The 14,837-nt window shown below is 36.7% G+C and overlaps 1 protein-coding gene across 1 annotated transcript in view; it reads left to right on the top strand.

The window, feature by feature from the left end:
• Positions 1 to 10,658: 10,658 nt before the first annotated feature.
• LOC107102831 (bestrophin-4-like) overlaps positions 10,659 to 14,837 on the top strand; it is a 7,188-nt gene continuing 3,009 nt past the window's right edge. The window contains exons 1-5 of the mRNA XM_015402266.1: positions 10,659 to 10,810; positions 10,883 to 10,983; positions 11,075 to 11,308; positions 13,331 to 13,485; positions 13,708 to 13,785. Of these exons, the coding sequence (XP_015257752.1) occupies positions 10,659 to 10,810; positions 10,883 to 10,983; positions 11,075 to 11,308; positions 13,331 to 13,485; positions 13,708 to 13,785 (720 nt within the window). The remainder of the gene's footprint in view (positions 10,811 to 10,882; positions 10,984 to 11,074; positions 11,309 to 13,330; positions 13,486 to 13,707; positions 13,786 to 14,837) is intronic.

The raw sequence follows: 14,837 nt of genomic DNA, 5'->3' as shown, positions 1-14,837 counted from the left end.
CATGAATGTCATTGATTGAAACACATTCACACACCTCTATCTTAACTTATACTTGGAAACCATATGTAGAAATCGATAAACACACTTGATTTATGATATGTTGCTTAGTTTCTCGGAGCAGAAATGAGTGTCAGCAGTCCTGACTCATTATATGATAAGCCTTTGATTCATAAGACAGATTTATACTATGTAATTGTTTTGTTTGTTTATTTTAATTTGTGTTTTTAAACTTGTTGACAGCATGTAATATCTTTAAAACAGTCCAGATGAGATCAATCCATAGCTTATTGTTTTCTGCTTCATTGGCACATGTTTTTAATAATTAAAACCTTACCTTATCCATGATTGCTAAAGTTTATTTCCTTAGTTTATTCAACAGAAAATAACACAAAAACTACATATATTGATATAGTGCAACTTAAAATAAAAATAATAAATGATTGTTTTTGTTTTTTACAACTGAACCCAAAATGGTGATGGAAACACAGTGCTGCTCAGATGTTTAAAGTTTATATTTAGCTGTGCTTAAATAACTGGGAACCATGTTGTGTTGTACTTAAATAAAATGCCATAAACAAATCTTTCATTAGCTTTAAACAGACATTATGTAATTTTTTACTGAAAAGTATCTTTTAAATAGTCTTTTTATTTGACCCTTTATGACTAAAATGTAACTGGATGAGCATTCCGACACCACAGTAGTTCTGTTACTCTATAAAGCCTTGAACTCAACACTATGTCTGACATTTTGATTTGAATAAGCTTCCTGGATGGGAAGCGAAAGGTCTTCAAACTTGGAAACAAGGTCCAGTGGATTGTTTGTTAACGTTTTTGGAAAGCCTGTAGCCTAATTTTTTTCAATTACTTTTGCTGAGTTCAAATTCAGCGTCTTCGTCCTCCAAGGGACACATTTTTCGGCCAATTATCTTGAGGTCTGTTCAGATTGGAAGACTCTTTGTGATCCGGCCGACAAATGCATCCTTCTTTTTGCCCGTTTTAAAGGACAGCTCCAGTGTAGCTATACGTAGCCTTGTGTATCGGGTGATTCACTGCGAGTCCAAGCAAGGCGGCATCTCTGAAATTAATGAAAAGAGTTGTTTCAAACAAGTTAAATATGTGGCGGGTAATGTTTGATTTATTGAAAGATTTTATGTGTCCCTGTGGAAATGCGTTTGGCTGACATTTAGGCACAGATTCTCTTATTTGTAAGAATTTTGCCTGCTTTGTGTGTCAACACACACAAAGCAGGCAAAATTCTTACAAATAATAGATAATGCCATGGTTGCTAGATGAAAGAGCATACGGGCCAGAGAAGGCTGGAGGTGTTTGAATCCATAGCCAAACTCTTCCGGCCTTATTTTCACGGACTTCTAAGAACCCGGTCCAGATAGAAATTGAACACACCCTTTGATTCAGAAGTTCCCACTATGTTAGCTGGATGTGACGTCAAGCATATCAATGTTAAATGGGTCCAATCTACCAAACAATTGAAGCTCAACTCAGACACCAATTGCAACTCCAGGTAAGCTGAAAAAGGTAAAAAAAACCTCTTATTTTAACTATACACCAACAAAAATGAAACAGAATGTGTTTCTATAACAAAAAGTCTTCCAAAAACAGCATGTTTTTCTATGATTTACACGCTCAGCTATAAAGGTCTGAGTCCTATTTAGCATTTTTTACAAGCTTAAAAGAACTTTCTCTTCTCACAACAAATAAGAGGCGTTAGAAGAGAAGTTAGAGGAAATGCTGCCTGTAGTCAGCATTTACGTTACTTACTGTAGCTTTCAGCTGGAAACCGGTGTGCCTAGCCTTATGCGAACAGTTCCTTAAATAAACACTATCGCAGGAATGGGACTCCAGGGAGAGTCACTCCTGTTGCATTACTGACATTTGATCTCAACAATGACTATAAAACTACAAGCTTAATTTATTTATTTTTGTTAGAAAGTCTAAATTTACTCCTATTTCTAATATTTGCAAATTACTTAACTGAGATTTTTCTGTTCCAGAAAGTATATCTTTAGCCATTCCCTAAAAGTTTTTTATCTTGTGTTTATTATTCAATAAACACAATAAAAAAAAGTACTTTTAATGTACCGTATTTGTAAATTTTAAGTTACCATAAATAATTTTTTTCAATGGAATAAAAGTTTTTTAAAAAGCCTTCTAGGATAGTCGTGGATGTTTAGCCCAGTAATTGTTTGTAATGTGGGATAGATATGGATGTTTTCCCAGAGGGACAGGGAGTATGGCCATTAGATAAAAATCTAAATCGTTTGGTACTTGTATCTTGTTAGTTTTGCCTTACTCTTCTGTAGGAGGCTGTGCTTGTTTATTCTACAGTATATGATGTGTGCAGGACTGAAATATTTTTCTTGCCAGGACATTTTATGCAGTTTCTTGACACACCATTCAGGCAAGACCCATCAGTGGCTGAGTCTCCTGTCAATTTGATTTGCAGCAAACGTCCAGTGGCATTCAAACACTTCAGAAAAAAAACAAATTTTGTTCATGCTTGTGGTATTTTCTCCAGTAAAGAGTTAGTCGGAGTTCCTAAAGGTGATGCCAGACAAAACTGAGCTGAATCTCCTCCAGCACACAAAGCTCAAGGTCTTAATACTCTGACGATGGGGGAAAGCGAGAGAGAATATCTCATAAACGTCCATATACATCTTTAACAATCAGGTCTATAGTCCACCCATGATGATGAGGAAAACATAACAAATACTGTTAGTAGTTAAAACAAAATCAACCCTTAGGTTAAACAACTTTGTAACCCTTTGTATAGATTAATATTTTAATTAGATTCATTAAATGTGTTGTTGACAGATCTGTTGATTGTAATGTTTTGGTAATTAATCCAAAACTCCAAAACCTGCATTATTTCAGGTGAAATAAAGAGGAATCTTCTTGTTTCTGTACTGTCTTAGTTAAAAGCTTTAACTGGCTGTCTTTGGATGCAAAAATCATTGAGAGAGAGAGAGAGAGTCTGAGGGCGTAACCCAAAACAGAGTGTAGTCCAAATCCCTCGCCAAAGTATCACAATGTAGGAGGAAGTGATTTAATCTGGATCTTTTCCTGTGGGATATAAAGAACGCAGCCATCGCTGAAGGGGACTGAAAAACGGGCAGAAAAAAGCTTAAACTTCATAATGGATGCTTTAACATTGAAAATGTAATAACAAATTATTTAAAAATCGTTTTCATATTTTGCCACAGAACACCTGAAACCTTTGATATATGTTACAGACAAACAGAAAGAAATTGATATTTTTGAACTGGAAGTCAAATGATGCATAGTTTGTTTAAGCCTTTTTTTTTTTTTGCTACAATGTATGAAGTTTCATTTGTATACGATGTAAATATCAGCTAGAATAAAACCTAGAAATTCCTTTAACCGGTAATTGAATTTACAAGAGCAAGGGTTCAGAGATTATAAATACCTTTCAAGGACTGTAGGTGCATTTATTAATATTTATTATGATTTTAATTTAGGATAATAAGACAATGGTGATTTAACTGATTGATGCTTTTATGTCTGTGATGGATTATTGTGAGATTTGGATACTGTTTGCTGTGGAGCTCTAAGGCTAATGTCAGTTTAAATTTTTTCTGTGTGTCTTAAGTCATCTTCTTAAATTTGTTAACAAGTAATACCTTTAAAACAGTCCAGCAGAGATAAATGACTGGGAAATGCGTTCTGTTTTTTCTTTTACCTGTAAGTCCATACTAACAACCTATTTGTTGTGTTTTAAAACTGAAACAGCCACCAATGGTCGTTCTTTTAATGGTGAAATCTTGCTTTTACTCTCAATGCTTAAAGCCTAAAATGAACTAAGAGATTTACAATGTTTTATTCTATCTGTCCTGTTCATAGCCTTTATAGGGAGGATTTCTAAGCCCAGCAGAGGTCTGCAGGGGTCTGGGGACCAGAGAATTTGGAATCTGCTCTGGTTTGGGCTGTGTTGATTCTGCAGCTGAGTATGAAAAGGTGGTTTGTCCGCTTCAGGTTGGAGGAGAGTTCTTACCTCAAGTATCTTAAGGTCGTCTTTACAAGTGAGCGGGGAATGAAGATGCAGATCAATAGATTATGGTGAAGACAGAGCTTAAGTCTCAGTCTATATTCATATCCTCACCTTTGGTCATAAAATTTGGATCATGACCTAAAGATAGGATGAGGAGCTCAGCCAACTGGGAGAAGCTCTTCCTCTCCCGGGTCGGTCCAGGACTACGTCTCTCAGCTGGTCCTGGAGCTTGCTGGGCTTCCCCAAGAGGAGCTGGAGGAGGTGTCTGAGGAGGGGAAGTCTGAGAGTCTGTGCTGAGAATCACAGTCTGTCCTGGATCCTGCACAGCATGATGAGTAGGAGAAATACACTTGCATAAAACCAGTTAAAGAATTTAAAATTAAAAGTATTGCTACAAAGAAATTGCTGGGATTGTTTTAAATACCTGGAAAAAGAATCATTTGGATGTTATTGAAGGATGCTTATGATGTGTGCCGTTGCTGGTAACAACCATGATTATCTTGTAAATGGTTTATGATAGTTTCACCAATTGGCTAAGTTAATAACAAACTTATGTTTATTATAAAAATAATAGTAATTTCTTACTAATGCTGAGCAATCAGAAATGTAACTGCTAAACATTTTGTACTTTCTTGGACAGACAACTGTGCTGAAAAGGCAAGAGATACCTGGACCTAAGTGCTTGTGATTGTGGTTTCAGATCCAAATCTTTTCTAAGAGCTGCTTGAGCAGCTGAAGAGCACACCTGCCTCACAATAGACAGGGCCGAACATCGAGGTCACTGTAAAGGTTCACAACACAGACGCTCAATTGTTATCTGTAATGTGGAAAACAGGGTACCGGCTCACTCTCACATTCACACTGCTACAAGCTAATTGGCTCTTTCAGTAGGAGACGGTGCAGCGAGGGTGTGGAACTTCCTGGAATTCAAAGAGCTGAGGAAGATTTTCCAAAGGCGTTTTTTCACATATTTTCCGTACAAGCTTTATTTCAGGTTCAGGTCCTCATAGAAGAAAGATGAAGATTTAGTTTGTCTTTTAGTCAACTGGATGAGACTAAAAGTCAAGAAGTATCTGAGTTGGTAAGAACATAGGCACCCCCACCCCACCCTATAATTTTTATATTCAAATTTTATTGCTTTGATTTATAAAAATAACGATCTGCTTTTAAAGGCGTTACCTTTTGACAATAAATCAATAAATTAATCATATTATTTCTTACCTTCTGCTATTTAAGAAAAAAAAGTGTTAAATCAGGAGAGCAATTGCAAAATATCATGATCATTTATCTTAAAACATCTCACTCAACTAAAACACATTTCATTTTCAAATAAAAAATCAGTCTCACTGCTATTTTTACAAGCCAATATATATTATATATATTATGCATTCAAACATAAAATAACCACAGTTATAAACAGACAGAGTTTTTCAGAAATTTTCCAAATGCAGAACACGGTTTACCTCTGTAGTTTTAACTGTTGTCAATGTCAAGAGCCATGCTGTAACTTTGAGGTGTTAAATGAGGTGTAGGTATTATAAGCTGCAAAACAAAAACATGAACCTACTTTTGCTTGATATAAGGAGCACAGATAAAAGAGAAACTATCATAACTTAAAGATGTTTACATTTTAACTATTTTTGTAAACAAAATGCATACTCTGTCGCTCTGGGTTATCTTAATCTAATGCTAAATTTAACTCACATGGCAGCACTTTGTAACTAAAACCCATTTTACTGTTTTATGAACATTATTATTCTAAATGAAATTTATTTATTTCATTTAGTAAATAATGTTCTTAATTGTATTTAAAGATAAAAACATGTTTTGCTTAGTAACTGCTACATATAGTTGCATTGCTAATGGCTAATGCAAAAGGCCATTTGTTATCTAAATGTTTGCTAGCATTAAATCAGAGGAGTAAATAAAACTTTAGTGTTTAAAATGATGTTTATCTGAGGAAAGTGGCTTCCATATAATACAGAACAACCTCTGTTTGTTTGTTTGTTCCTCTAAGGTGGCCTTAGGCTCCTTAGACTTAGACATTAGACAGATTTATTTTTTATTTTTGTTTACACGATATACAAAAATAAATTTTGTTTAAAACAGCTCTAGATAATTTAATTTTTTTGAAGTGCAGCCTCAAAAACAGCAACAAATACATTCAAAATAAGTAATATAAACATATGACTGTATATTTACAGTTCTAAAATAAATGTTTTTTTATATAAATAAAATAACTCATTTTACACAACATTCAGCAGTCTAATGGCAGTGTGGAAGAAAGTGTTATGGAATCTGCTGGACCTGCATCTGATGGCTCCTTTCGAATGAAACCTTGAAATGCTTTTAACTGTGCTTGAGTCCGTTTGCTCATGTTGCTGTGAACAGAATTCCAAGGCCATCAAACTGACTCTGGAAGCACATCCTGGCACGGTAAAAACTGTCTTATCATGCTTCATCCCGACTCTCGAGGTGTTCACTATGCCTCCCCTTTCAAGCAAACCAGAAGCAGGAAGACAGTCCAGTATTTAGTGTTTTCAGACAGGCTACAATCAAGCATTTAAAATCCCCAATTAGTTTTTAATAGTTTTGCCTTTTTTGAGTTTTTGTTGATGACAAGTAAACTAAACTTATACAGTTACAATGAACAGGGACCGATTTAGGAAATTTGGGGCCCTTGGCAAAGGCAGGCATGGGGCCCTCTTAAATGAGAAGACAAAACATAAAATTATTTGCTCTAACTTTTGACCCTCTCTGTCCCTTTTCGTGTTGTTTTCCTCTCTATGTTTTCTCTCGTACCTTTTTCTTTTCATATTGACAATGTGCTCAGCTGACATTTCATGCTGTCTGAAAAGCAATGAAAGATTTTTCCAATCACTATTTAGCTGTTTGCTTCTTCCTGTGTTTACAAAAAGGTGACGGCAAAAGTAAATAACACAGTCCTCCTTATCACTGTAGACAAGCCAGGATCTGCTTACCTGTTCTCCATTTTTCATGTTTATAAATTAATAGCTGCGTGAATCATGACAGCAGACAAGATAGAGGAGAGCAGGAAGCGGGGTTACCAATCTACTTGCTCTGGAGAGCAGAGTTTGGTGCTTTTATATGTTGTCACCAAACAGAGCATTTTATTGAAAGGATTTCTAAAATCATAACTAATGTGCATAAATAAGTAATAGCTGCATTTTTCATACAGATAAAAGGAGTTTTATGAGGCCCTCAGGAACTTGGGACACAAGGCAACTGCCTAGTTTTGCCTAATGGTAAATCTGCCACTGATAAGATAAATCAGATAAGAAATAATTAGATAAGCAATAATTAGATAATTTAATTATGTTTTTAGTTTAAGATAAATGGGAAATGTGTAGCAAATAAGATTATTTACAAAAATGTCTAAACTTTTTTTGGATTCACTAATGCATTAAAAGTAATGTTGTGAAAAGATGTAATTATTCAAATAATGATTAAACATGATCAAAAATAATGATGAATGACTAAACTATGGTATACAACAAAGAAAATCTAAATCATGTTCATGGTATTTCACTCTGCAGACTTTTCAGTCCCTGTGGCTTCTCTCCCTTTTAGCCCAGTCTGCAGACTTTTCAGTCTCTGTGGCTCCTCTCCCTTTTAGCCCCAACAAGGACTCAGACTCACCCCATCTACCTGAAATCCCACTTTTCCTCTAGCTCCAGTTTCAGTCACCGTGGGAGGTTGTAATTACGGTATCGGGTTACAGAAGTGATCAACATGGAACTGCTCAACCAGCGTCTTTCTCAGAGGTCTCAGCTTTGACACTTAATTCCTGCAGCTGAAGCCAGGAAACAATTTGTGATTTTTCTTCCCACCTGAATCAAAGAGAAGCCAGTGTAATAAGCAAGGAGAGAGGAAAAAGGAAAACTACCCAGCTTCTAGAGAGAAAAGTTGTAAATTAATGCATCAACGCATCAAAGTCAAGAAAACAATAAAATTGGGGCAACATCTGAAACATGAGTTGTTCCCCTATAGATAAGATGACCTAGTGCTTTTAAATCATTTTCTAATGATCTATTAATATGTACTTCTAAAGGTCTTCTGGCTCTAAAAGGCTCTTGAGAGATCTTTGCTCATCAGATAAACACAAGTCTTGAGAGCAAAGGAGAACACCACCATCTAGTGACTGAAAGCAGAGTAATTTACATCAGGCATAAACCTGACATCAGGCCTGTAAGGGCCATGAGTGCATCTGCAGAGAACAGGGAAGTCCACTGGCTGGGATAGTGGTAGGAGATACAGGATGGACCTATAAATTTACATTCCCTGTGAAGCAATTGAACTCAAAGGATGAAATACGACCAACACGTAGGAGTCTGATTTACAGTGGACTGACTTAAACGATGTGAAAATAAACAAGGGAGCCAAACACAGTATTTAGTGCCAAAGGCTAAAAGACAGGAGGGTGAAACCATTTGACCTGTCTGACATTTGGACCCTTCTTATCACAGTGTCTACTTGTAAATAAAACCACAAACGTTTGCTGTGCAATCACTCTGCGTGTTCTGTTTGATTTTCTATACTGAGGTGGCGGCTCAGTTTAGATACAAGGTTCAAAGTTCCCAGCTGATTTTTTTTGCAGTTGAAAAGCTTATTATTCTTTAATCTGTCAGTATACATGATTGTCAATAATCCCTGCCCTCTAAATACAATGAGCTTTAAAAGCAGTGCAAAGTTCTAAAACTAGTGCTTATATTTACTTATCAACACAAAATAAGGTTAGAAAACTTTTATTGTCATGTTGTTAGGCAGAGTGAAATTTTGTTTTGTTCAGCGATCAGAACATTTCCATTCCATAAAGTGCAGCAGTGATGGAATGTAAACAGTGTGGGAGAAAAAAACATGGCTCGAAAAAAATAAAACACTCATTGATATGGAAGTCTGGGCCAGTCCAGCTGTCTGAAGGCGGTGGGGGAGAAGCTGTTGCAGAATCTGTTGGACCTGCATTGAATGCTTCGAAGCCTCTTCCCAGAGGGCAGCAGGGAGAACAGTCCATGGTGGGGGGGTGAGGGTTTATTGATGATGTTACGGGCTTGGGGAAGAGGAGCCGCGATGATCTTCTCTGCTGTTCTCACTACTCTTCTCACTTTCTACCAGTCTGAGGCGCTGCAGCCTCCACACCACACAGTGAGACAGCTGGTCAGAACGCTCTCTATGGTGCTTCTGTAGAAGGTGGTGAGGATGGGGGGGGGGCAGCTGGGCTCTCCTCATCCTCCGCAGGAATTACAATTGCTTATAAAAAAAAAAAAAAAGTTTTAAAAGATCCGTTATCAGTAGAAAGGACACAATAATGTGCAGCTCTGATCAAAAGCTGACAATTTTTTGTCATCAAATGTTTCTCATTAGGAGGAATTGTTATTTAATGATTATCATAATGATTTCTAGAGCATGAGGTTATTTCACAAGTTTAGCTTTATAGTCTTTTTCACAGTCTTTTTGTAATAATCATCCCGCTGCTGATGTAATTCTATCTATCATTATCTATTTTGCTGAAACTGGTTGGTCCTCTTGCACGGTTATGAGTCTCCAACATTTAAAATGGTAGATTTTTTATTTTATTTAAGAAGGGCACTCCAGCCACTGAATGTTAGGTTACTTCATGCTTTCAAAAACAGCTTTTATGTGTTTGTGATCAACTCCATCCAATTGTCAGATATTTGACAGAAACTCAGAGGCCACCAATCCTCAATCCTTAATCGTTAATCATAAAATGAAACACAATAGTGAAACCACTTATGTTGATCTATACACAAGGAGTAACTCCTTCACAGCCCAAGTGCTTTGGACAAACATTATAGCAAAATGTAATCAAATTGGACAAAGTCTTATTCGGCGACCACAACACATGGAAGGAGTTAGGTTGCCAATCCAAGGAGCTCTGTACAAACTGTGAAGGCTGCTAGTGACACTATTATGCCATGGGACTATTAAACTAGCAGTAGTTTAATGGGCACTGAACACAGTGGATTTTGTGTGTGTGTGTGTGTGTGTGTGTGAGCCTTGTTTTGCCATTATGGAGATGGAGCTACCACACATCAGGGAGCGCAAGGAGAAGACTCCCAATGGTGGAAAACATGGAGATAGGAGAGGGTTGATGCAACAGTACAGAATGGGGTTAAAAAATTAAAAATGAATCAGGTGATCTGCCATGGTGAGCCCAGAGGGGAGCAGACAGCTTTAGTAAAATTCATATACATATATATATATATATATATATATATATATATATATGTATCAATATATCTAATAATGATATTTAATAATTATTTTATAATATATTTCTTGCATGTCTACCGCAGGTAAACAATGTGGTTTTCATTTGATAAGAGCAGTCCCTTCCAATCTCAGCAGGTGTGATTTTCTGTGGCTGCAGGTTCTCAGGTAATAAAGCTAAGGCTGTAATTTATGACAGCTCATCAGAAAGATTTAAATGGAGATTTAGAGGAAGAGTCGTTCTTGCTGCGGGTTGAGCTGCAGATCCAACACCACACTGATTCTCTCAGGTGAGATTTAACCTTAATGCTTTTATTTGAATGTTTCCATCTAATGTTTTGTACATTTCAACTTTAACTCCTGTGTTTTTTGCAGCCTGAACATGACTGTTTCATACTCTCTTGAAGTGGCCAACGCCAGGTTTCATGGCTTCTCCAGGTTACTGTTAAGGTGGAAGGGAAGCATCTACAAGCTGATGTATAAGGAGTTCCTGGTTTTCTGTGCAGTCTACCTTTTCTTTAGTGTGTTTTATAGGTAAATTAGCTTATTCTACCGTTTCACCAGGCTTACTGCTGCAGCATCACTAAAAGCATTTTCTGTAAACAGGGTCCTCCTCACACCGAAGCAGCAGGATCTATTTGAGCGTGTCGCCCTTTACTGTGATCAGTTCACCAACACTAACTTCATCCCTGTCCTGTTTGTTCTTGGTGAAACCCAGTCATCAACATCCCTTTGATTTTAACATAAAATCCCTGTTCTTAGTTTTATTTAATGTTTGTTTTTGTTTTTTTAATCTAGGTTTCTATGTGAACCAGGCCTTCACCCGTTGGTGGGGTCAGTACACCAGTTTCCCTCTGCCAGATAACCTGATGATGGTGGTGTCAGGAAATGTGCACGGTGCTGATGAGAGGGGTCGTCTGCTGCGACGGACCCTTATGAGATACGCCAACTTATCCTCAGTTCTGATTCTGCGCTCAATCAGCACCAGAGTCCGTAAACGTTTCCCGACCTTGGAGCACGTCGTGGAGGCAGGTGGGAAAGAGGCTGCAGAGAACCGGCTTTTTATTGGGGCAAAAAAGAGATTAGTTAAGCACAGCCCATTGCCTGATTATGTAAAATATTACTCTTACATAGTGCTCCACATCATGTGGACCATTTTAGATATAAATATATTTTAAAACTTTGCTGGTTTTCCTTTTTTAAGGTATTAAACGAAGCTCTTTCGCTTTAATAACTTCTGAAATTTCTTTTCTATCTCTGACGTTGGCTTGTTTTAAAACTTCTTAAAAACAAATTCCTAATTAATTTTATATCTGTGAAATTACCTTTCCCCGGAGCTGCTCATTACTTGTCTTAAGTTTGACTTAAATTTAACAAATAAACTCAGTTCATTGTTATTGTTCTTCTGGAAGGTGATTCTTCACAAGCCTCCAAAATTCTAAGAAGTTGTTTTTTAATATATTTTATATATTTAACTTCATCTTATCTCTTATTAAATCTAGATAGCTACCAGTTAGGTTTTTACCCCTCATAATGACGCTGTCACCACTGTGTTTTATCAAGGTGATGATAAGTTCAGCTTGATTTATAGTGTTGGTTTTACGTGACTTCTCTTTTGTTTGCAGCAGATCAGAGCACATTTTGTGCAACCAACCCCCCCTCATGACTTGGGGAGTGAAAAGTTGAAATTCTAGTCCTTCTTTCAGCGCTGGCTGTCTTCTTGCCAATCTCTAATAGAGATCAGATGTGTGTAGTCCATTAGGTAATCCAGTGGGTTGTTCACCTGAGCTGTGGATCTCTGTAGTTCCCCTGAGTTAAAGTGGATTTCTTGGCTCAGGCTGTCAGGTCAGCTGGGTGGCCATGTGTTGACGGGTTTACTGCTGTGTTTTATGTTTTCCATTTTCAGATGATAGACTAAGCAGAACTTTTAAAGATTTCCTAAGCTGGAATATTATTTTATAACCCAACCCAGCTTTAAATCTAACTAAACCTGCCCTGACCTGTCTGCTATGTCCATTTATCTTCAGGATGCTGTAATATAATTAATCAGACTCATAACTTTAAACAGTTTGTGTCAAAGACCTCATCGATACTCTTCAGATTTATGTTAATAGTACTGAGATAAGCCTTCTATGGTAATAATGACCTGTTTGGTTACCTCCATTTATAGATATTGAAATAACGTCCATAAAGGTTTGTAAAACGCAAATAAATAATTTAGACAGACTTTCTTATCATTTGATATGCACAGAGTGTATAGAAAAAGAAATTTCCTTCAGTACAGCTCTCAAGACATGTTTCAAGTACAGCCGTGACAATCCAAAGGTAATATTTTTACAGTGATAATGCAAACAAATAAATGATCATTAATCTCGAAGACATCAAAATAAAAAAAATAAACCAGAGTTAATGTTTATGTTTGGATACAGCTTCCAGTAAATTATACATTTTTTATTAAATCAAGCCGCTAAAACCAGAGTAGCAGTGGACCTGTAGCATGATAATCATCAACTAAAGTTTATCCCTATAAATCATCATTATCAATATATAATAATAAGCATTTTGTTTTTATTTCATTTGTTTTTAAGTTTAAAATTGCATCGATTGAGCAAAATAAACTAAATTCCTCTGATGATTCTCAGTCATCCAGGTCATAGTCATTCCAAAAAAGTTAAAAAACAATCCACTGGACTTTGTTTCCAAGTTTAAAACAAAGTCCAGTGGATTGTTTCAAACGTGGAAACAAGTTTGAAACAATCCACTGGACTTCAATCCACTATCCTCAATTCAAAAGGAATTTCAATTCTGAAATGAAAAAGCTTCCTGGATGGGAAGCGAAACGCCTTCAAACTTGGAAACAAAGTCCAGTGGATTGTTTTATATGTATTTATGTTTTTTGGAAAAAAATTTTGAGAGGAAAAATAAAACTTTTATTTAGAAAAGGAGCTTGAGTATTAGATTTGCTTTTCCTTACATCTCCTTTTACTTTTTACTCTTTCATAACTAATTCATTCACTTTAAGTGTTTTTGTATTATATATATACATTCATGCAGGATTCATGACGGCACACGAGCTGAAGAATTTTGAGTCTCTGCACTCAGATTTTAACAAGTACTGGATGCCCCTGACCTGGTTCTCTAACCTGGCAGCCCAAGCCAGACAGGAAGGCCGGGTCAGGGACGACATCGCCCTCAGGCTGCTGATGGATGTGAGTACTTTGTTAAAACATAAAATACCTTAAATATGATATAGTATATATAAATATATTTGTGCTCTAGACTTTCTTACACTAACAAGTTATCCTTATTTATCCTTTAAAAATAAAAACTATCACACTCAACCCTAATGAATAACAAGATAGATAATACTGCATTTGTTAAATTAAGTGAAATGCATACATGCTTTGTATATTTTTTCCCGTCTCTGAAAGGAGCTCAATAACTACCGAGCCAAGTGTAGTCTGCTGTTCCACTACGACTGGATCAGCATCCCTCTGGTCTACACTCAGGTATGATTTGAAATCCCTTGAAATATTATAAAATCAGCTTTTTTCAGGTCTGAGGATAAGGATGTTTTTTCTACATAATTTAAAACAAACTATAGGTTTGGATAAGATTATTGATGAGATACAAATGAACAAGAATCATAATAATAATAATTGAACTTTATTGATCTTACATTGGAGAAATTTCCCTCTGCATTTAACTCATCCCCTTGGGAAGCAGTGGGCTGCCATTGTGCGGCGGCCAGGGAGCAGTGTGGGTTTAAGGGTCTTGCTCAGAGACCCAGAGTGGCAGTTTTAGGGAGTGGGGCTCAAACTCAGAACCCCAGTATTCCTAGCTCTATGCCCTAACCCAGAGGTCTTGAACAGCATGGTACCCCCATGTAGTACCATGCAGAGGTCCTGCATGGGGGTCGCGAAAGAATTGGTTGATGAAACTTTTATTTTATATTCCCCCCTGCAATTTTTTCCACTAATTGAAATGTCTTTAAATCCACATTAACATGAATTCAACACACTGTAGTAAACAGATTAATGGAGGCAGAAGATGTCTTTCAGTCATCAATGCACACATTCAGCGACACACAGGAGCTCCTTCAAGCTGGGGACCGTTTCATTCACAACACCTGTCCCATCAACCTGGAATCAGAATCAGAAATACTTTAATAATCCCAGGGAGGAATTACTTTCCTTACATTACTCCGTATGTAATAGACTGACTATAGGACCAGTTTGATATAACACAATTTCATACCATAAATATAATTAGGGGGTCCCTGCTCCATCTCACCATCAGTTTGGGGTCCTTGGCCTGGAAATCTTTGAAGACGCCAGCCCTAACCACTAGGCCGCCACTCCCCAGAGTACTGTCAGAAGTGGGATTGACAGTTACATTCGTTTCAGACATGTCATTTTTAAGTATTGCAAATATTACAGGTAAAATGTTTTGAAGATTAAAGTGAGGGCGTTACCTACTGCAAAAACACTTTTGTAAATGGCAATATAAGATAAAATTCAATTCAATTCAGTTTATTTACATAGCGCCAATTCACAACACA

Source organism: Cyprinodon variegatus, unplaced genomic scaffold (assembly GCF_000732505.1).
Source record: "Cyprinodon variegatus isolate N-32 unplaced genomic scaffold, C_variegatus-1.0 Scaffold1328, whole genome shotgun sequence".
Lineage (NCBI taxonomy): Eukaryota > Metazoa > Chordata > Actinopteri > Cyprinodontiformes > Cyprinodontidae > Cyprinodon > Cyprinodon variegatus.
This window is presented reverse-complemented; position numbering and strand designations above follow the sequence as displayed.